The sequence below is a fragment of the Asterias amurensis genome, chromosome 2 (assembly GCF_032118995.1).
Source record: "Asterias amurensis chromosome 2, ASM3211899v1".
NCBI lineage: Eukaryota > Metazoa > Echinodermata > Asteroidea > Forcipulatida > Asteriidae > Asterias > Asterias amurensis.
The window spans coordinates 28,336,497-28,360,718 of record NC_092649.1 but is presented as its reverse complement, the minus strand read 5'-3'; the positions used below and the strand labels follow the sequence as shown (position 1 = coordinate 28,360,718).

Genomic DNA, 24,222 nt, shown 5'->3' with positions numbered 1-24,222 from the left:
GTGACGCCATTAAACAGAATTGGTAAGGATTATAAAAACATTTATGTTGAATTTTAGTTCAAAAGCTTACTGATTATGAAGTTCATACTGGAACCTACAAGTAATAATAAATATAGACCTTTATGGAACACTTATCCGAAACCAAAGGAGCTCTTTAAATCAATTTCAAATGTCCATTTTGTTGAGCCTCTTAAAGTTTTACTTTGTGTATGTTTTATAAATTCCATGTTGTTAATTACTTCCGATCCCAATTAATATCATTGTTTACCAATGAAATAAAGAGAAAAACAGCAAGTCAAGTGTATGTGAAAGTGTTTTTGTTATTCAGAAAGTGGACTATAACAGTGTGTAGCTTTGAAAATAACTGCTCGTGATTCTCGACATGTCTCAAAAACGCTACCAACTTTTGAAATGAAATTGTTACATGCCAGTTAAAGCCATTGGACCCTTTCGGTTCAGAAAAAAAAAAAAATTCACAGATTTACAAATATCTTACAGGGTTTACAGAAGGCAATGGTGAAAAACTTCTCTTGAAATATTATTCCATGAAATGCTTTACTTTTTGAGAAAACAGCAAAACAATATAAATTCTCGTTAACGAGAATTACGGATTTACTTTAAACACATGTCATGACACGGCGAAACGCGCGAAAACAAGGGTGGGTTTTTCCCTTGTTTTCTCCGGACTCCGATGACCGATTGAGCCTAAATTTTCACAGGTTTGTTATTTGATATAGAAGTTGTGGTACACAAAGTGTGGGCCTTGGGCAACACTGTTTACCGAAAGGGTCCAATGGCTGCAACTACTATATAGGATTGTATCAAATAGTAAATTTAAAAAACAAATTATCAACTTATCAACGTGAACCCAATGCAGTAAAGAGGGGCCCATAAGCTGTAGCTTCAAGCATCAACACCAAAGTAAACCAAAGTAAAGTAAACTCTCATCTATATATAGCGCTATTCACAAAAACCGTCTCAATGCGCTTTACATTAGTGCCCTGCAGCCGATTTCACAAAACTTTACGCAACTGCGTAAGTCCACTTGCGCAATGTTTATGGCGCAACTTACGCCATAAACGTTGCGCAAGTGGACTTACGCAGTTGCGTAAAGTTTTGTGAAATCGGCCCCTGGTCATCGGGTAACTAACATCCCTTTAATCTTTCTCAGCTTTCAAATGCCTGTAGAGAAAGTGCTATATAAAAATAAATTATTATTATGTGGGTTGAAGTAACAAAATGACAATCAAAACCTACAAACAGATTTGTATTTATTTGTGATTTATTATGCAGCTTTTTTTTAGACATAATTAATTGTAGCCATACAATACAAAAATTAGCAATAAATTAAGGCAGTCATGCTGTTTATATTAATCCCAATTGGAACCTCGGTATCCTAATCTAAGAGTGTTCGACTTGTACAAGTCTATCCACCCACTCAGACCGGAGCAATGGGCTCCGGGTTCCTGAATAGGTTTCATGGAGAACACCCAGAGAAGCAAGGATACACTGGGTTCCAATCAACACCCAACTGGGTTCGTTGGAGGGCTACTTCACCCAGAAGCTGCTCAATTCTTCTGGGGGAAAAATGCATAAGAAATCAGTTGGATTGGGAGAAATAATAACCAGGCTGCCTCAAACATAAAATCAGCAATTTAATTTATTTATTTGTATTAATTTTTTTTAAAGCTGTTTTGTCCACCAGAACTTACAAAGAACAAGCAGACGATTTTAAAATGCAGATTAATTTTAACAAAAATTAGAAGAACATCGTTCATTGGTGGGGTTGGTTGGGGCAAAGAGATAATTTGCTTAAAAAGTTGGTGTTCAAAGCAAAAGAATTTGAAATAATTTGAAAGTAGCATTATACCTTTTTTAATGTTGGTGAATACCATTTGATGATGGCAAGGCACCAGAAAGTTTTTGAGGCAAGATCCAGTTCTGAACTGAAATGTTTTCATTTTTTTTTCTAAAGGAGGGGTTCAGTTTTGCAAAGAAGGGAGGGGGGTGTCCAAATCTGATGCCTTTTTTTTTTTACTTCTTAAAAGTTTCAATAAAATAGTTTTTACTTTACTCTTTAAATTTGTTTACATCTTATTTATACACATTGTCATTCCTTTAATTATTAATGGTACAAACCATTGCTTTGATAAAAATTAAACCCTAAGAATGATTTAACAATTTGCTTGCATGTCGTGATTGGGAGAAAGTTGAGTATGCAAAGAAGAGCATACTATACATGTACCTTTCTGAATTGGGTGCTAATCACCTTTAAGGTGTAGGGTCATAGATTGGTAAATACTCTAATTGGCAAAATCTAATGAACATAAAACTTACTTGGGTCGGTGCCCATACACAAATGCTACAACCAGAGATGTGGTTGGTACCCGTTGTCACCTTGCTAAGTGGATGGATGCGAAGGTCTTGTGAAAATACAGTGACAGTTTCTTTGCCGTTTTCTCAGCAAGCAGAAACTGTGTTCACGTGGCTTTTATTGTATTTTCATGATAAATTTGCCCATATACCACCATTTGACAAAAACCACCCTATGACCCTACCTTGATTGTGCATACTGCACAGTATGGGGAACCTGACACCGAGAATAGCACAACCAAGACTTCTCTTCAAAAGTCTTTTCTTTAAGTCTAATCAGAAAGAAACTGATTTTTGCTCTTGCATACAATATGACAACATTATAACATTGCATAGCACGGCTGAAAACAAGGTGGTCAAATACTGAATAAGATTGAATGTCCTAACTGACTGTAGCATAATTAACTTGTGACTTTGTCATTCAAACTCACTTATTGGAATAATGGGGTGTTCTAACTGGGACATTTGCAAAATACATTTGCATGTGTCGTTGAATTTCCTTCATACTTGTGCGCAGGTCCGATAGTTTGTTGTTTTTGTTAAGAAGAAAGACAGCTTTTCTCAAAGGGCTCCACAATAAGGGGATTGTGAACTTGTACGAAAACAACTCAAAGGGCTGCGAGGCAATGACCAGGGGCATGAAGCAATTGGCTTTGTTGCCTCTCCGATCATTAGGCTTGGTAGATGTAGGTGTTGTGATGGCCACATCAACTGTCCATACAAGATTGTTATAGCTCGGTAACAATTGTGAAGTTTTATTGTTCAAGGACGAATCACTTGATGTAACACAAAGACGCATGTTCAATGGCTGCACAGCGCGGAGGGTAACATGGGTTTTGTTACCGGCGTACATTACCTTGATTGTTCCCCACTGTTGGTCAATTTCCAGCACTGTGTACGAAACACCTGCGCGTTCCAGGGAACAGTGAAGAATTGTTTTTTATTTGAACAACTGTTCGTCTGCTTATTAAACAATGCATACTCCATCGTAATAATGTTTGATGATAACAACAGAACTTCGACCAGGTCATACCTGACGTGTTATATTGGACACTCCGTGCCCTAATAGAGGACCTAGACCACTCAACTACATCAACATGATCAGTAGAGATACAGAGTCTGAAACTTGGGAGCTTCCAAACATGATGAGGGATAAACACCTCTCTGGCACGATGTTGTGAACGGAATCTCGGTTGCGACCGCTAAATGACGATGATGGAAGTCACTCGATGTTATAAACCTTCACAAAGCACAAGAACTATGAATTTTGTACGTACTGTCTTGTGTCTTAATGATCTTCCGGTCAAGGGAACTCGGCAAATTCCCACAAAGGGATATAAACACCAACTTGCAACAGCCAATCTCTCTCATACAAATATTGGTTTAACGTCTTTGATATGAATTGTTGCCAAACTAAGAAGTTGTGATTCAGTAACTAGACGACAGTACTCATGCTAGTCTCGGTGAACTCAGTGATTTGCTTGATAGGATTCAAATCCACAACCTTGTGAATGCAAGTCCTGCAGTCTAACGACTGGATCACGATGTCCACACACATTATCCAATGAATACATTTAAGGTCTGCAGTAAATACTGACTATGGCAATTTTCCCGTGGTACATCTTTAAGCTTGCTATTCAGCTTACAACCAAGGCGGTTGAAGTTTGAAGGACTTCAGCACTGAAGAAATTTGGGATTCCAGTCCCCTAGGAGTCTTCTCTTTTTCATTTATATTCCATTAAATTTTAAACAGCAGCAAGTATACCATTCGTTACAACATCAGTGAACAGTTTGGTTTTATTAGAATCACATGATGAGTTACAGATCCTGTGAGTTACACCAATAACGGTGGTTGATTTTATAAATAGAGTGGGACCTTATTGAGTGTGAGGCGAGGGCAGACTATGGTATATGAGTAGTCACCTCAATGACGCGTGGCTTCTCGATGACGCGTGCCGTACGGTTACCATTCTCCACGATGCCTATGATCCATGCCGTGTTGCCTTGTTTCTCCATCTCACGACAGTAACTCGCTGCCTGCTCTCTGGGGAATGCTATCAGAAGCCCACCTATCGACACAAATAAACAACAACATAATTAGGCAAATATTATTTGGTTTTACCCATACACAGTGTAAAGCACTGTTTACTCTGTATTTTATCCACAGGCATATTACTCGGGTGGGATTTGGATCCACAACCTTTGCCATTCCAGAGCAGATGTCTTACCACTAGACCACCAAGATTTGCCCGGTAGCTAGAGACAATTCAAATCCAATTTATTTTAACATCTATTAAATAATTAGGCCTACATGTATTTCTTTTTGATTAGCTTTGGATTTCACACTTTGACTACCTATTTCAGTAAACTCAAGAGTTTTACAGTAAAAATGTTTCCAACCCTCCAGGTTGTTGGTCTAAAAAAAAACACTTAAATGACATTAAATGCACAATTCAACCCTCCTACTGTCTTACCGTTAAATATAGTTTTTAAGTGTGGTTTTAATTGAAAGATACACTATGCCTACCTCCAATATAATATATTGTAAACATATCAATAATGTAAGAAGTAAACATTCCTAGTCTCTGTCCATTCAATAACATCCACAAAACGGTTGTGAATGATGGATAAACAATGCCAGCCTGCAATATGAAACATAATATGAATAATACATAATACACGGTCAACTCTCCTACTAGATGTAGGATGTATCTGACTATTCAATTTTATCGACAACAAAAAATGGTTGTAAATGATAGACAACAATGTAAGTCTGCAACAAGACATCACATGGTGAATGAATCTAGATAGTACACAGTCAACCGAGCCTACGGTCTGACCATTCAATATCATATCAAAAATGGTTTAAAATGACAAACAATGAGTCTGCAATATAATTATGTGCACAGCTGTTCCACCATACACAACCCTACAGTTGAATGGTTTTAGTGGAATATGTTAACGAATATACATTGTGGGCAGGGTTAAAGCCATTGGACCCTTTCGGTAAACAGTATTGTCCAAGGCCCACACTTCGTGTATCAAAACTTCTATATCAAATAACAAACCTGTGAAAATTTGGGCTTAATCGGTCATCGGAGTCGGGAGAAAATAACGGGAAAACCACCCTTGTATCCGCGCGTTTCGCCGTGTCATGACATGTGTTTAAACTAAATCCGTAATTCTCGTTAACGAGAATTGATATTGTTTTACTGTTTTCTCAAAAAGTAAAGCATTTCATGAAATAATATTTCAAGAGAAGTATTTCACCACTACCTTCTGTAAACCCTGTAAGTTATTTGTAAATCTGTGAACTTTTTGGTTTTTCTGTACCGGAAGGGTCCAATGGCTTTAAATGAACGTTTTTCTAATTGAAAATGGTAATGTTGTTCATAACAAAATTAGCAATACAGTCATCAAACAATGTTTGACTCATGCCATCGCATTCATGATTACAAAAGAGCCACGGGTACAAAATCTAAACATATCAAACAGAAGGAAACATAAAATCTTATATTTGGCAATACAGTATACAATTGTTATCACCCTTTCATATGAAATGAGAAACATCTTGTAGTTTGTTCAGCTACTTCATTTTAAAAGTACAAACCATAAAACTTCAATTATAAACACAGTACGATCTTGCCTGCCAGAAAACATTCTGGAATTTCAGTTGAATTCTTTCATTTCAAAGTTCTGGTTGTCAAGCAAAAGATTTTCAAAAAAGCAAATTTAATCAATACTAGCCAACGAACCCAATGGTGAGAAAACAAGGAAGGAATTTTTTTAAACCCTTGCGAGTTACTCCAGGGAAAATCTATGCAATCAGGCAAAGAATCTGCACTTATGGAAGCAGGGAATTTGAGCATGTTTAACAGTTCAGCAGGGAACTTGTGCTAGTGCACCTGCGCAGTCCCTGTTTAATACGAGGCATCCTTTTCTTACACAGCTAGCGCTGAAATTTGGCGCTTTCCCTGTAAGCAAAGAATGGTAATCGCAAACACAGAATTCAGCAGTAAGTAGAGCCACAAAATTGGGCCCAGGTAGAGACTAAAAACCCACATAGTGCTCCCAGCTGGATTCGAACCAGGGTCAGAGGTGGAAGGCGGGAAAGATACCACTACACCAAACCGACTGACTGCTCACAGCCCTCGAACTTTGCTCTTAAAGGGGCACTTCTATGGGGAAATTGTAAGTTTGTAATGGAACCTTGCAGGAGAACCACAGCAAAAGCAAAATGTACCATGGGTTATTTTGAGGCCTGGCTTAGAGTTTCTCTTTTTGTGGTCTATGAAACCCTTGAAATTGCCAACTCACCTGAGGTTTCAGCAGAGTAACCCTGGAGGAGTTTAAACATTCCACTGCATCCCTTGGAGATGTATTGCATCTTGGCGATAATTGGCAGGTTGTGGATGGCAAAGTTCACCTCGTTCTGTTGGATCTTGGCTAGGTTCTCGGCATGGCCGAGAATACCGAAACCCGTCACGTCGGTAGCACCATGAGCTCCATACTGAGACATTAAGCTAGCAGCTGGACAAACGAGAAAGGGTCTATCATTATTGGGTGAAGCAGCTCAATTATATTTATATATTTATTGATGATTATGGGGACTTCTTTCATTTAAACAATGATTTTCAAAGGTGGCCAGCAATTATAAATTCATTAATATAAAAATAGAAAAAATTATACGAGACAATACGTGTACATGTACAAATATATTACACAGGATGTAATTATACAAAGATATTACACAGAATTGTACACAGAATGAAAAACCTCTCTTAGTTATAAATGTAGAGACACTGGAGGGAAGCCGGTCCTCTAATTAAAAAGGTCGAGCATTAGCCAAAATAAAGTCAAAAGCCAATGATGTCTAAATTATAAAATAATCTCTCCTACAGGTTTTAATATTTGAAACCCATACCACACAATATACAAATAGTAACAATAATAATGCACAGTCAAAGGTCACAAAAGATCAGCATACACGAGGCTGTGTGACTACATGCACACACAAGACTGACTGGCAATATACTATGTTTACAAATTATACGATCCAAATAGAGCCCTACAAATCACAATAACTTGGGAACAATGAGCTTTAAAAATAAAACAAAATTCACAGATAGATCAATGAACTTACCTCTAGATAAAGTGATTTTTGTCCCTACAAAATACATAGAATTACCGACCAAAGATACGGTGCTCTATTTATGCATGAAGTTATAATAGAAAAAAAGAATGATTCTATAGGTGATGAACCCAAAGTTAACCTTTCACTATGAATTTACAAATTGAACACTGAGGGCGCACTTCGGCTCACAGTTACACAGAATGTAAAAAAAAAATGAATTGTTCTTACCCACTCTGTTGAGTTTGGACATGTAATATTTGGCCTCTTGGTAACCTCTCTCTACATCTTCCTTTGTAACCACCGCGCTGATTCTCTTCCATTGCTCAGGGCTTGACAGCCACTGGTAGGCATTGACTGCCACTTGAGTTCCAAGGGGCTTGGTGAGGACTAAGACATCACCGACCACAGCATTGTCCGGGCTGACAAGAGATGCAAAAAATTTATCAACGATTTGTAAGTAGATGTAGATAGTTCACTAGATTTTCTCTGTTTTAAACTCTTAGTGTCTTTACATTCCCGTTTTTAGTTTTCCCTTTATTTGCTTTTGACAATTACTCCTAGTTTGTTTGTTGACGGGAGAGGAGGAAGTAATAACTTGATTCATCACTATAAGTCATGACTCAGACTGATATACAATTTCAAATTGATTGTCTGGTACATGTAGATGGAAGTAATGCAAACCTTACATTGGGACTAAAACAGTTTATATAAACTTAGTTTACACTCCAAAAAGAAGAAAATACATTGCTCGCACAAGTTTAAACAGCACCACCAAATACAGGAAGTTACAAAAGTTACAAATATTGCACAACACACATTACACAAAGATTTAAGAATAAAATCCACACACAAACCCAGTCAGGCCTTGTATAAGATTAAAATATACAGTTTGGTTTTACCAGTGTACACAAAATAAAAACATACAACAAGTAGTTAGTTGCCTGAGGTTAAATAATCATAATAGTAGCATATTAAAATAACAAATCAAATCAGTAAATTGCAGATCACAAATCCTTCACAATAATTATAATTAGCACATTATTGTCAAAAACAACAATAAATGTGCCAACACCTCATTTTGCAGTAATACTTAACAAAGCACTTGTAACTCAAATTTTGAGATCCAAGTCGTTGGTACTCGGCTGGTGGACTCAGTTCTCAGATATCCTGATACTTGGTATACAAACACTTGTATTTAAAATACTGCCTTAAATATTTTCTGCTAAGCAAAAATGAGCAGTACGTATACCACCAACAGATGTGTACCTGACACACATGGCTGGAAACCCTCTTCTGGTAAGCATAATTTTGCTGTGTTTAAAGCAGCGCAACAGGCCCAGGTGTTTCAACTGAGTAGAACTTACCACGTGATGTCGCTGGCTAAGCACACACTTGAGGCAACTCCTCCAATTGTACACCAGGGATTGATGACCGTTTGACCTCCTCTGACCTTCGTTTTACCCAGTAAAGCATTATCCTGAAATTCAAAGGTACAATAAATAGCTTGTAAGTCTTTGTTTCATCATAAAAATTACTTAATTTTAAACAGAAAGTTTACTTAATTATTCAATTAAACCAGTACCAACTAAAATAGTTCCAAAGGATTGTCAGCCTTGAGTCTAAAATTATTTGAGAGCAAAGAAGAGATTTGAGCCAGTTCTGTGAGTACCTAAAAACGTCCACAGAACACAGCATTTAACGGTCAACAGGTTAACAAAAGTGTCACGACCAGGGCCCAATTTCATGTAAGTAGCCATTTTGTGCTTACGGAGCGCCCCTTAGAAGAATTTCTATTTCATAAAGCTGTTTAGTGTAAGCAAGGGTAAATGCTGGCTAACCCACAGTAAGCACACAAGTAATTTTAAAACATCATAATGCAAATCCATGGTGATCGTGCAATCACGCCTAGAAATCATGGTGAAATATGTTTAACGCACATTTTTCTGCTACAGTAAGCACAAAAATTTGCTTATGAAATTTGGCCTAGCTCGAACCCACACTCTGTTTAGCTGAAACACCAGAGCTTGAGTCTGGTCTTATCTGCTCAATCACATTCTACAAACATGTTCTCTTTCCGTCCCATCTTACCCGGAATCCGCGGATCATCAGAGGCACGACTGCATCCCTTTCTTTGTCGGTGAACTTTTGCGGTATTCCCAACAGCATCAGCATATTGTCACAGTCCACAACACCCATGGCGTACAAGTCACTCAACACATTGGCACAGGCTATCTGGCCCTGGAATTTAAACATTACACAAAAATAACATGTTATTATCAAGTAGCAGTGACCACAAAGCAACCATAAAGCAAAGCCAAGAAGGAAACAAAAAGACAGAAAAATAAACAATTTAAAAATCTAATTTATGCATCTGTATTTTCTCTATCAGCCTAGGAATACTAGTACTACTGAAGATAGTGAGCCTAAGTAAGAGCTTTCAGACTATGAGCAAGTTTGATTAAGGACCAACTAATAAGTGGTTGATTTGTGATGCACCTACATTTAGTGCATGCGCACTTAAGTTTAAGTGCAAACAAGAAGCCATGAAAATGGCAAGGCTTGAATGAGTTCATACATATTAACGAGCGCCGGCACGTTAATCCGGAGGTCGTTGGTTCGAATCCCACTCACTCTAGTCAATTCTTTGTTCAACCCCAAAAATCATGTTATAAAAGCTTGACAAGAGTTCGACCAACTATCGTTTACTTTGGTCCAAGATGACATTGAAGTGGAAATAAAAAAGATGAAAGGCCCATCTCCATGGAAAATTATAATCATACCATAACATATGGGTCATCAACGAGTGGATAGAAAAAGTCTGTGGTTTCAACAAGGCAGTATCCGCCATGACGAAGAGGTGTGACACAACAGTCATTTCCGATACCTGAATAAAGATAATGTACATTAGTTAATATGGATCTGTTAATACTGTCACTAAATCACAAATACACAAGGACAAAAAAAAACAAAATATAGTTTTAATCCTAAAGGCTATATAAGGTCTCAACAGATCAAGAAATACATTTCCTTAAATCAGGCAAGGTTTGATGTAAAAAAAAATTGACTGGCCAGTCAATTTGACAATCATGCAGAATTGACATTCATGGATCAATGCCAATTCTGCACGATTGGTTTGCACCGGACAACAAATAAACCTTGTGTTGTGGAGAGCCCTGTGTGAAATAAATTGCACAAATTACATAGTTACATGTGCAAATCAATACGGTGCAAACACAGTTTGGTGGTCAAAATTGGCATAAGGTTACAGTTGTAAATAAACAACAAATCTATAAAAACTATTAAATTACATCCCTTACTTGGGGTCGCACTAAATACCGACAACTCACGACCCCTCACGACAACTCATGACAACAATTTTTAAATGCACTTTAACAGAACATTTGAACATAAGTCGACCGTTAAATATATGCACAAGAGTCGTATGCACCCAAATCACCTTCAAACTGTTGAAAAAAATGTATTTTTTACTGTGAAAAAAAGTGTTTTTTACCCCGAATATAGTAACAAACGGAAATATCCGCCAAGTTGTCTTTCGACGTACTTGGACGATTCCATTAAACCGCAGGGGTGATGCAATATGCAAGATGATTATTTACCATTTTATGTGCCTCTCATGGAGTTTTAAAAATATTATATTTAAACCTCCCCTTTTAACTTCGAATTCCAGAGTGGTGGCTTAAGGCCTGGTCCCACTGCAGCGATAACGAGAACGATAACAATCACGACGCAAAGAGAATGCGTTCTATTGGTTGAATTGCTCCACGCAGAATATGCACACGCTCATTCAACCAATAGAATGCGTTCTCTTGGGGTCATTATCGTTATCGTTCTCGTTATCGCTGCAGTGGGACCGGGCCTTTAGTTACTAACAAGAAAGAAAAAACAGCAGCTAAAACCAAAAAGAAAAAAATACAACTCAGCCCTCAGAAATTTCCCCTGCCCCCTGCATCGTCCAAGTACGTCGAACGACAACATGGCGAAAATTTCCCTTCATTACTAAATTAAGGGTAAAAAACACATTTTGTACAGTTAAAAATACAATTTTTTCAACAGTTTGAAGATGATTTAGATGCATATGACTCTTGTGCACATATTTAACGGTCGACTTATGTTCAAATGTTCTGTTAAAGTGCATTTAAAAATTGTTGTCGTGAGTTGTCGTGAGGGGTTGTGAGTTGTCGATATTTAGTGCGACCGCTTACTTGTTATTTATTAATTTGAAACAGTTAATTTAAAGATTTGTGTGTGTGTGCTTAATTAAATCAGTCAAATCAAACTCAAATCAAAGCAGATTAGGCAGAAATTAACTTACCAAACTGGGGTTGTGTTGCAGACGATTGTTGTTGTTGTTGTTGTTGTTGTTGTTGTTGTTGCATTAAAAAGTCTTCAACTTGTGTCCCATCAGCACCACCGGTCCCGTCTCCGGGGTTCACGGTTTCATTCACATGTAGTTCCTCCAGAAGTTTGAGCAAATCCTTCTGAGGAACTTTACAACCTCACCCTTTCAACTCGGTGAATTTGGTCAGACGGAAATCTTTGTCCAACCCGTGAGCTTCGGGATCAAAAGGCTGTTGCAATGGAGTAGCCATCGCGGACAGTTTTATCTTACCTTTTTACTTACTCTGTACACTTTATTCTCGTTTTTTAATTGAACAATTAGTCTAAATTGTGAGGTGCTTTCTGAGTTGTGTTGTGTGTGTGGAGCTCGAGCACGACATATCGTGCACGAAGTGTGAACCGTCTGCTAACCTCCCCCACAATGCATCATCCTAAAGGCTCTTTCACTTAAGGAAATAAATTAATGGCTTATTTTGACTAATTTTAATACACTTTGCGGGCAAGTTACATTCACATTAGTCCAAATCAATATGATATATTAATTTAAAAAACGTTTTGATAATATTTGATGCAAAACATTACGTTTTAATTTGTCTAAAAGTTTGAGAAACATTTAAATGAATAAATTGTTACTGTTTTAGGGAGTCGACGTACTAATTACTGGCAGCTGAAGAGCTTTACCCTGGGTGTGAGGTAAATGATGCAGAACCCCCTCATGGAAAATAGTATAATAAAAGGGGGCGGGGTTACATTATTGAAGACATTTTTACCCAACATTGTCACGGATGTTTATTGAGTGAGCCCACACAATCTGTCGCAAATGATTGATAGCACTATTGGTAGAAAACAAGATGAATGAAACAAGTTAAAGGGGCGGTGCCATGCATTAACAAGGCCATTGGGGAATAAAGTTGCGCTACTGGGGGAAGTAATAGTCAGCCTTTTCTTGGGCGGGGGGGGGGGGGGGGGGGCGGGGGCTGAACTGAACCATTTTTTGTGTAATTTGCTTAACCATGAGGAAAGGGGGAAGGGAAATGGGGGAAGGGACAGGTGTGAGGGCAACGGTTCGGGGGGGGGGGCACCTGCAGGACAAACAAAAATTGTTTCGTACCAAACTGCCACAAAAAGCAATGAGGAAAGGGGGAAGGGACAGGCGTGAGGGCAACGGTTCGGGGGGGGGGGGGGCACCTGCGGGACAAACAAAAATTGTTCCGTACCAAACTGCCACAAAAAGCAATATCAAATTTGAGTAAACAAGACCATTTTTTCATAATCTCTAATGGACAAGAGATTTCAAGAAATGCACAATTTTTAATTTTTAAATTAGCTATTTAGTTTTATTTGAAATGCATGAACTTACCCTAAAAACATGGACAAGAAATATGAAAAGCCTAAACTCTTCGAATTTTTTTCAAAAGAACTAAACTGGATGTTGGGTGGCTGAAGAAAATTCATGGAGGTGCGGAGAACCATACCTCAGGACAAGAAAATCTACTCCAGGAAGAACGAACATCTTTTGAGGAAAGGAGAATGCTCGGGGAGAAAATGATCTTAGTATTCTGCTATCGCATGAGTATTCATCCTTTGAGTATTCTCCTATCCTTTGAGTATTCTCCTATCCTTTGAGTATTCTCCTATCCTTTGAGTATTCTCCTATCCTTTAAATATTCTCCTATCCTTTGAGTATTCTCCTATCCTTTGAGTATTCTCCTATCCTTTAAATATTCTCCTATCCTTTGAGTATTCTCCTATCCTTTGAGTATTCTCCTATCCTTTGAGTATTCTCCTATCCTTTGAGTATTCTCCTATCCTTTGAGTATTCTCCTATCCTTTGAGTATTCTCCTATCCTTTGAGTATTCTCATAAGACAATACTCAGAGGATAGGAGAATACTCAGAAGATAGAAGAATACTCACAGACATTATAGCAGATCAAAGAGGATACTCAAGAATACTCACAGAGGATACTCAAGATATGAAAATATTCAAGAGGATACTTGGAACTCAAGAGAAGAATACTAATAGAAAATTGGAGAATACACCATGAGGACAGGAGCTCAAATACTCATTCAAATGTCAATTACTTGACTCATCAGTAATCACAGAAACTGTGAGGAAATAAATTGGAAATAAATCAAGTAAAATTTGTTGACATTAAAAATCTTTATACAAATTCAGAGCAGCACTAGTTGGCAATACTGAAAGTTGAATGAAAGTTGTATTTTTACTTGAGTTTACAAAAAGTGACATTATAATACTTTGGTTGCAAAACCTGAACATTTTTTTCTACAGCTAAAATGAAAGCACTCTTTAACCCAAGTTTCAATTCATGAATAATTCTTTAAACAACTTTAATGTAGAATACACTTGACAACTAATGACTGATGGAATTGCATCTAAACATTTCTTAATTTAGCGCATGATGATTTGACACTTAAAATACCTGCAAAATACCTAAGGGAAAAAAAGTAAAAAAGTGGACACAAAACCTGTTTGCCAAGTAAAATATTAACTGTACAGAAATAGCAAAGTTGTGAATATAAAAGTTAAAATGACAAGCATTTCATGCAATAATAACAGCATCATGCAGATGGGAATTCTTGGCGAAATGGCACTGAATATTTGTTGTGTCTGTAAAAATAAGAAAATAAACTTGTTTTTGTAGATAACTCATCAGTGGGTGCCTACATTACTACTGTTAACCTGTGTCCAATTTCATAGCGCTGCTTAACGGTACGCCAATTTTCATGCTTATTGTAGCAGAAAAAATTGCTAAGGTGCAAGTGTATTTCACAGGTTAGAAGAAAAATCAGGGGGTCATATTGCGGGTTCACCATGGATTTGCATTGTGACGTAATTAATTTTTGTGCATGCCGTTTTGTGTGCCTACGAATAGAAAATCGGCCGCTAAGTAGCTCCATGAAATTGGGCCCTCAAAACACATTTTCTGATAAATTCACAAAACCTTATGCTGATTGTATCTGAATGCTGAAGTATCTACAGCCATCATCGGCACCTGTTTTGAGGCTTTATGTCTTTCATTTCTTCTTTGTAATCAAAGTTTTTGGACAAATTTGTGAGTTGGACGTAGTCTCCATGTCATTGAAAGTTGCGAACCAAGAAATTCCCAGCTCATCATCAAACTTGACTGCCGGTGCCCCCTTATCAGTTTCCCAAGAACTTTAAGATTTTCCAATGTAAATGCCCATTGGAAGATGTAAATGGCCTTGCCCGCTCAAAAATGAAATTCCTGGCCCCGAGGATCAAATTTTATACAGAGTTAAAATGATCATAATTTTAACATAGTTACACATAGTTCTTGATGAATATGAATACAAAGAAATAACTGATTGCGTATTAAAATGAACAGTGGGCTCGATTTCAAATTAATCTTAAGATCAGCATTGCCAGGGTAGTTAATTAAATTGTGACATGCTTTGTTTAGCACTTAAGCACTCAAAGGCAGGGTCATACTTTGGCGATGACCTTGAAAACAAAAAAATTCTCCAAACGATTACTTGTTACTGATTACAAAATTTCACATGTTTATTTGTCATCTCGTAAACCATTACTGGCTAATAAAAATAGGGCAAAGTCGTAATTCATGTTTCATCATGGATTGAACTTTGAATATCATAGGTCTATCATAGGTCTACCGATTTGCCTTGTGCGTTGCATATTTTGAGAGGCAAGACTTAAACAGAATCTGAATGGCCTGTGGCTTTTGCATATATCAAGTGCTTTGGACCAAGAACATTCTCCAGAAGAGGGAACAATAACTCCATGAAAAAAGGGTGGATTGGCGGGGGAGATCTGTAGGAATTTTTCAGAGGAAGGTATCATCGCTGCTGCAGTCCAGATCAGGACAACAGGGGCCTAATTTTGAGGCTCTCTTTGCTTACTACGGAATTCTGCACTTACGTCCCATGGAAGTGTGTGCTTAACAGGGCTGTAAGCGCAGAATTTCGCGGTAAGCAGAGCAATGAAACCATTCCCTGATACAATGCCCTCCTTCAAATTCAAAGCTTCATATGTATTTGCTTCAAACAGATTTGTTTCATAAAAACATAAAACAATGTTTCTTGGACTTTTCAGACCTATAGCTTTCAACAGACTTTTGAGAAAGTTCAACTCTACGTAGATGGGCAATACCACACAAAAAGTCTTAACTACTCTCCTCTAAACAGTTTCAAATCTATCAGCAACCTGGCCATGATACATGTCTTAAAAGTAAAAATCTTCCCTCAAAAAGTCTGAATTCTGACCCCGAATGTTTCATTTACTTGTAGTTGAGTAAAACCATCTCACAGAATTGTTACTTGGAATCTACACATAAGTATCAAGCAGCAATAAAGATAAACTTTGTGTAGTGGAATAGTTACAAAGAGTGAAAGCGAGATATAACTTAAAGCAATTTATAAGTCCGGTGTTTCTGAATGATGAGCACGTCCTATAGACAGGATAAAAAAAGTTGTGAGACTTATGTGATGTTCGTGTTGACCTCAATGACACGGGGTTTATCAATGACGCGAGCTGTGCGGTTCCCTTTTTCCACGATACCGATGATCCAAGCGCTGGCTCCGAGTCTGTCCATTTCCTTGCAGTAACTGGCTGCTTGTTCTCTTGGAAACGCGATGAGAAGTCCTCCTGTGGACAAAATTAGAAGAGGTGTGATTGTTTGGAAGTTAAAAAAAAAAAAAATTGGATATTATTGGTTCCTCTTGATTTTGTACAACAATAAAGGAGATACCAAGAATTACATTCAACATTAGGGAAAAGGTTTTCATAATCAAATATTGGTTTATTTTCAGGGAACTTTCTGCAGAGTCAGGTAGAGTTGGCAGCTCTGAGCTCAGGATGTAACACTTTACAGGTTGATAGACTCTCTACATTACTTCAAAGAGATATGAAGACTACGTCATCAGTATGGGTCTAGTCTTTTTTCACTGTGATGGCAATGTTGGCTTCTGTCAAAATAATCCGAGGGCGCAAACAAACCTGAATTCACAGAATCATCGGATTGAAACACACCTTAAGGCTATGGTCAAGTGAGGTTTGTGCAGACACGGTGACAAAACTCTCATGAACTGTGGTGGTTCTGAGGAGAACAAATGGTTTAACAACTCAACGTTTCAATCAGTATGCTCTGGTTGACTTCAGGAGATTGTTGATCAGAGCAAACTGATCAAAATGTTGAGTTGTTAAACCACTGATTTTCTTCTTGAAACCATACAAGCACATTTGCAGGTTTAAGCAAAGTATAGTGTAAAATGTAAATAGTGGCTCTTCATAAAATAGTGACAATATGTCATTACAAGAAGCTTTCAATTGGACGTGGTATTCATAAATCCGAGTCCGCATACTAAGCACAGTGTAAAATGCAAATCTAAACCACAACTTTTGACATGGTGTGGCTTTTTGTGAAAGTGGTGACGAATTAACTACGTTGAAAATCACGTACCTGAAGTTTCAGGGGAGTAACCCTGTAGCAATTTAAATTCACTGTACCCTTTGGCGATATGCTGCATTCTGGCAATGACGGGAAGGTTATGGATGGCAAAACTGACTTCTTCTTTCTGGCACTTGGCAAGGTTCTCGGCATGGCCGAGAATACCGAAACCTGTGATGTCCGTGGCACCATGGGCGTTGTATGTGGCCATTAGGCTAGCGGCTGCAAGGTAAGCAACAACGAAACAAAGAGTTTGTTCAAAACATATAAGTTCTCATTCCCGTGCTTAATAGTAAACAAATAAACATAAAAGTAACCAATTAATATTGAATGTGAAATTGAGCTTGAGAGTTGTTTACAAATGTCAAATTTTCATTGTAGAGCCAAAAGTTAATCAATCCGTGACAGGATTTCTTCATAAAATTATAATACTGTGCATCGTGCGATTAAGTCCAGCCGCCGATTTCACAAATAGTTAGGACTCGTCTTATCTCGAGTTAGGACGATTAACTTGTCCTAACTTAGGATTAATCTTAAGGTCTGCATGCTAGAGTGCAGGGTTGGGACTCGCCTAAGTCATTTATAAGATTAATCCTAAGTTAGGAAGAGTTTTGTGAAATCGACAGCAGGACATCCTTTTAGCAACAGTTGAAGCAATAGCTGTAACCGGCAATTCAGTATCGATTTTATATAGCGCTGGGAATTGGCGCATCTAACATGTTTAACAGCATTACTCTAGTCACTGAGCCATTTACTTCATTCCTCAGACCATCTCAACTTCCTACCAAAGTCTGTGCTGCCAAGTATGTAGTGCACCAAGCAAAATAAATCACAACTATGCAATCCCGAATACAAATTTAAGAGGTTGAAGAAAAGCTTTGAACCCCCACCCCGATGAATTAGCCGCCAAAACTCGAGTCCAGTGACCTAGACCGCTTGGCCATGACATGCCAAATATCAACAACGAGTAAAAGTATTTGATAACAAGGATCACTTACATATTTTGTTGAGTTTACACATGTTATATACAGCCTCCTGGTAGGCCCTCTCCACATCTTCAGCTGTTATGAGAGCATTCAATTTCTTCTTCTTCTCCGGGATTGACAGCCATTGCCGGGCAGTGATTGCGATCTGGGTACCCAGAGGTTTGGTCAGTACGAGCACATCCCCAACCAAAGCATTGTCAGGACTGTAGATGAGAAGAACTCCAAAGAGTAAGACTTGGGAATAAAATGAATCGCAGGTGAAGGCAACTTATGTAACAAGCAGCTTTGAAGTTTATAGGTAGGGTAATAGATTGTTAAATTCTCTGAAAAACTAATAGCCATAACAACTTAGTAGGTAAGAAGCACTGCAGCTGTTGGTATTATTAACTCTTTTGAGACAGGATTCCATTCAAACTTAAGTTGGGGTGTCATTACAGACAAAAAGGTCTGAAACTGGGGTTAAAATTTGATGTCTATTGAAATGACGGCATTTCCAACTTTTGGTAGATTTCAAGGAGCTTTTGGGAACATTATCCTCAGCACTGGAGAAAGTGATAAAAAAGCAGGATTCATGTATCACTGTAGAAAACAACTACTTTTTCTCAAGGTAGACATAAACAAACCTGAATTCAGATTAAAGTCTTAAAGTTTCTCGTCCCTACTTCAAAGTTTGGATAATTTTCCCGCAAAAACAATCGAGTCTGAGAAATGATTCATGCATGAATCATTTCTAAGATTTCTGAGGGTTGCTGTCCGTTGGCAAACGCTGTGGCCAGAGATGCAGTTGGTAGCCGCTGTCACCTCGCTAATCTTGGATGGGTTCAATGTTCTTATGAAAATACCATTTCAGCTTTTTGTTGTTTTCTAAACAAGTAGGCCTAGACACTGTCTTATAAAACTTAACAATAATTATTGTATGGATAACGCATATTTATAGTTCAGCTGAAACTTTCACAGGTGACTTTTAATGTATGTTTCTTGATAATTTGCATAATTAATATACCAGCATTATGTTGACACAACCAATCTACGACCCTACTCTACATTTCTGTCTGAATTCTTTGTCTAGCATTTCACTCTTCCATAGGGGTACAATGTGGATGGTTTATAATCTCAAACACTCACATATAATGGTCAGAATATAGAATAAGAAGATATCTAGAAATAAAATAGGCTGATAACTATTCAACTCACCACACAATACTAGTCCCAGGGCACACACTTGTAGCAGTTCCCCCGATGGTGCACCAGGGATTGAGAACTGTTTGACCTCCCCTGACCTTGGTACCTGCCATGTTTGCCATATCCTGCAATGAGTAAAGTCAAGCATAAAGTGAATCGGACCAAAAAAGTAAGATTTCAAAATATGATGTTGTTTCTCTTATCGTAGCGGAGTCAACAGAGGCAGTTGATTGCCTTGATTTCCCTGGTCATTGCCTCAATAAACCCTGGTCACTGCCTCCATGCCCCATGTCAATGCCTAAATGCCCTCTAAGGTCACCATGCCCATGGTCTTTGCCTTAATGCCCAAGGTTGCCTTCATGCCCTTGATCATTGCCTCCATGCCCACATTATTTTTTTCTTTGTCCTCGGTCATTGCCTCCATGCCCCAGGTCATTGGCCTTGTTATTGTTTATGCCCTTGGTTATCGATATCGTCTTATTGCCCCTGGTCACCGCCTGTCCGCCTCAACGCCAATGTCATTTCCTCAATGCCCCTCACCACTGGTTATTTGGCCTTGGTGACACATGAATTGTTGAAATTGGGAAAGTAACTTTCCCTCATCAAGGTGCCCTAGCTACCAAAGTCAAACTGTCCTGCATAATAATGAAGCATCAGGCCTGTACTTTTAAGACTTTATTTAAAAAGTACTTACCCTAAAGCCTCGCATCATGAGAGGAATTATGATCTCACGCTCTTTGTCACTGAATCGCTGTGGAACGCCAAGCAACATCAACATGTTGTCACACTCAAGGACGCCCATGGCGTATATGTCACTAAGCACATTAGCACATGCTATTTGCCCCTATTATGGAACAATAAGTTGGTACAGAAAGCAATTAAACTTAACCTTTCTTTGATTATCACCATAAAGATCTCTACCAACTGCATTCTCGAAGGGATACACACCAACCCTCAGAAATTTAAGAAAGAATAATTTCTCGGATAAAAATGTTTTTAATCAAAACCATATTACTTCAAAGGGAATTCTTGCTCGGATTATATTAATATTATCAATAGTTTATACTACTAGTTACTACCTGTTAAAGTTTTTGTGAATTTCTTCTATAAAAATATTGGCACAAATCTTGAACTAGATCTCACCATAACATAAGGATCATCCACCAAAGGGTAAAAAAAGTCGGTGGTTTCAACGAGGCAAAGTCCGCCATGTGGGAGAGGTTTAACGCTGCAGTCACTGCCGATTCCTACATAGTAAACAAAAACCAGAGGAAGGTTGTAGTATAAATGTAAACTATAAAAAATACTATGCGATGAGATTGAGAAGTACATGTATCGTAGGAGGTCCTGTTTTCGAGGTGTCCCTAAAATCGTGGCAAATCTTTTACCTCTCTGTGCGCGATGTAAACAGTCCCAAGATAAAAATTGTGTGGTTTTATTTGCCAAGCAAAGAGTCTCCTCTCCCTTGACCAAAACTTAGAAACATGTAAGGCTCCATTGGATATTTGCACTTGTAAATGCAAAAAGTTTGGTATTTTAGGCATTTCTACAAGGTACAAAAATATGTCATAATGTTGAGGCCATATAAAAATATTTGCCCACCGAAAAAGTTTCATCAAACACTATTTCAATTCACAATTCATGATGATCAAATCATGTGACTGAATATTTTGCTGAGCATTCTGGAAAAAAAATACAGAGGCTTAAAGAAGCCATGTGCCTTATATCATTTTCTAATATTTGTTGAGTTTTTTTTTTAACCCTCCGATCAATATTATTATTTATATTAAAATTTAAACGATCAGCTTGTTGATTCAATTATCAATGTTTATTTATACACTTTATTATAAATTTTAAGAGAAAAAAAAGAGGAAAAAATAAATAAAAATCAGATTTGAAAGCCAATGATTATTAACACTTTTTATTAAATTATTTATTTTTGTTATTTTTTACAAATTACCATGGTAATTTTAAAATTTCACTAAAAGATATTTTGAATAAAACGAAGACAACTGCTGGCTATAGAGTCATACACAGAGTCTCAAAGAACACTTGTAGTCACTGTAGATGTTTCTTCCATTTATGGCTTCACCGGGAAACCATGCTTTCTTGTTTGCTGTGAAAACAGGAAAAACTAAAAACAAATGGGGCCAGTTGAAGTCATCAAAGATCAGTGTGTAGTGTGAATATTTCAATGTCCATCAAGTTTTAATATATGTTTGCATACTTCATATTAACAAAAGAAGGTAATTAGGGCATCGGTTGATATAAGGCATCATTATTTTTTTCCCAATTCAAAGAAAAAGGCATAATAGCGTGAAAACTGGTAAGGGGAGGATATATTCTGAAGAAAACTTTGAGTTGTGGGTTGGGTTGAAATTTTGAAAAGTAAATTCTAGTGAAAAGTTTTTCCTGTAACAAAATTAAATCAATCAACTAAAATTTGGTTACTGAAAAACATTACTTAAGTTTAACACTTTTTAACAAACTTTGAAAATATTTACCTTTATTTAAAAGTATTTTTTTATTACATATAAATTACAAGTTTTCCCGTTTATAATAGTAAACCATAATTATTAAGTTTGGCCCACTTCCTTTAAGTATTCAAATTAATCATAAATATGCAAATTAGCCCAAACTTATTAGGCTTGGTCAGTCAAACTGCAGCAAAAACTTGCCTAGCTTGGGTAATTGTCTTCAATCCATGCACTGTCGTGTTTTTGTATGATTTAAAGCCTCAGTGTTTAGTAACTTTTCAACAAAATGCAATGGTCTAAAAATATCTGTTTACTGTTTGTGAAAATGAAGCTGATGCAAATTGTTTTTTTGCAGCCACAGTGCAGTAGTAATATTTAACGTAAGAGACAACAATATTATGACCTTATAACAATAAATAAAATCCAAACAAGCGTTGATCATGTTGATGAACGGGGAAGACATGCGACTTCCCTGGTACAGTATGGCTCCCTAGCTTCCAGCATTAAACCTATATTAACTTGTGTATAAATTTAGATTTAGATAATCCCAGTTTCGAGACATTATCAGTTAATAATTCACAACTCCATGAAACTTAATAACTCACCAAACTCTGTTCTTTGCAGCATCATCTCTTCCGCTGACTTGCCTCCATCATCCTTAAACTCATCGAGAAGTTTAAGGAGATCTTTTTGAGGGACCTTCCACCCAACTCCTCTCGGATCTGTGAAAGTGTAGTTGGTTAGCTGGAAATCTTTGTCCAGCCCATGAGCAACTGGATCGAAAGGAGAACGTCGAGACCCCATTACAGCTGACAAATTTCACCGATTTTTATCAAAAATGTTATTCTATGTGGTACAAACTTGTTACCATGCCAACAGTATTCAAGAAGAACGAAATTTTAAGGTGTTTTTGGTGGAATAAAACGGCCACAAATTGCCACGCTAAGGTGTGGGAAAAGTTACCCCGGTAGCCAATGTACGTGGTAAAATGTACCACAATTCATCATTCTCTAGGCACGTTCGCTTATTCCGAAAAAAGTAATCAAGATTATTTTGAACTTTAAAAAAATAGCATATTTACACTAAATAACTTATACCAATTAAAATATTAGGTGAAGATAGTACATTTCATCTTGTCAAAAAATAACAGAATTATAATTTAACTGCATTTCAAACGTACGAATGTAGCACAAATTGTTACTAATTCGGGGAGTCATCTTGCTAATTGAATGTACCTGGGGAGTCGCACCCCATTACCCGCATGCATGAAGCTGGGAGATTTTAAAGCAAGCGAGAAACGAGACAATTGGCATTTGTATTATTCATTCCTTTTATTGGTGCTCGTGAAGACAAACTAGAGACGATTAAGACTAAATTTTGAATGGTTTTCAGACCAAGAATGCAAATTTTGTCCATGGTGACCATAGGTGTGACAAACAGTAAAGTTTAAATTTACTTTCACTGAGGTGCCCATTTTCCCTTTAATTTGCGTAGCAACATCTGCACCACTGAGCTGCTATATATAAGCACAAAAAATAATATGCTGAGCATGAAATTTCCACTATGATAAAATCAGGAATACCAACCAAATTTCCATTTGTTGCATTGCTATTGTTTGCCTCCTCCATGCTCATGTATTGAACGGCATTATGTGGATTTTTGGTAATCCTGTTTTTAATCCAGGCAGAAATTTCATGCTAAGCAAATTTTGTGCTTGGCAGTTCTATGAAATTTGGCCCGGGCACAATTTCATAAATCCACCGTTTAGCAGAAAATACTGCTACGTGATTGTTTTCCTTGCTCTAGGGTTTTGCTAAGCAAATGTCTGCAAGTAGCTCCATTGGTTCATAGTACTTGTTCTGCTAAGAAGTATTTTACTGTGCTTCACCCAGCAAGTTCACTGGGGAAATGCCCACAGACCGCTCTCTGGCAGTGAGTCGCCGGTTGGGAAAAAACCTCCGAAATATTCTCTCAAGGCTATAAAGAGCAAAAATTCCCAACGGCCCTACCAAAAGAAAAGAAATCTGAAGTGTACGTATCCAGGCCTGTACGTATCTGAAATATATCTGATCGATTTCAAGAGGCCTCGAGACTGTTTTGACTGGCTTATTGAGCGTTTTTGGATATATAGCATTTTTGCCATGCTATTACACTTAGCCTATATCATTAGCATTGAACTCATGCACCTGTCGGCCTATGTGCGCCCAACAACAGTTTTAACGGTGGCATTGAATAGCGCCCGCTATGGTCCAATTGTGGGTTA

At 37.6% G+C, this 24,222-nt stretch overlaps 2 protein-coding genes across 2 annotated transcripts; both read right to left on the bottom strand.

The window, feature by feature from the left end:
* Positions 1-1,264: 1,264 nt before the first annotated feature.
* Positions 1,265-12,243, bottom strand: LOC139954573 (inactive selenide, water dikinase-like protein). Its single transcript, XM_071954438.1, has 7 exons — positions 11,841-12,243; positions 10,288-10,391; positions 9,596-9,745; positions 8,872-8,984; positions 7,736-7,926; positions 6,691-6,903; positions 1,265-4,442 (listed from the first exon to the last, which is right to left on the bottom strand). The coding sequence occupies exons 1-7, from the start codon at positions 12,115-12,117 to the stop codon at positions 4,276-4,278; spliced, it is 1,215 nt and encodes a 404-aa protein (XP_071810539.1). The 5' UTR covers positions 12,118-12,243; the 3' UTR covers positions 1,265-4,275.
* A 1,341-nt stretch (positions 12,244-13,584) lies between these two features.
* Positions 13,585-22,928, bottom strand: LOC139954572 (inactive selenide, water dikinase-like protein). The gene is made up of 7 exons (XM_071954437.1): positions 22,565-22,928; positions 20,626-20,729; positions 20,177-20,326; positions 19,495-19,607; positions 18,313-18,503; positions 17,327-17,536; positions 13,585-16,512 (listed from the first exon to the last, which is right to left on the bottom strand). The coding sequence occupies exons 1-7, from the start codon at positions 22,761-22,763 to the stop codon at positions 16,346-16,348; spliced, it is 1,134 nt and encodes a 377-aa protein (XP_071810538.1). The 5' UTR covers positions 22,764-22,928; the 3' UTR covers positions 13,585-16,345.
* Between the last annotated feature and the right edge of the window lie 1,294 nt (positions 22,929-24,222).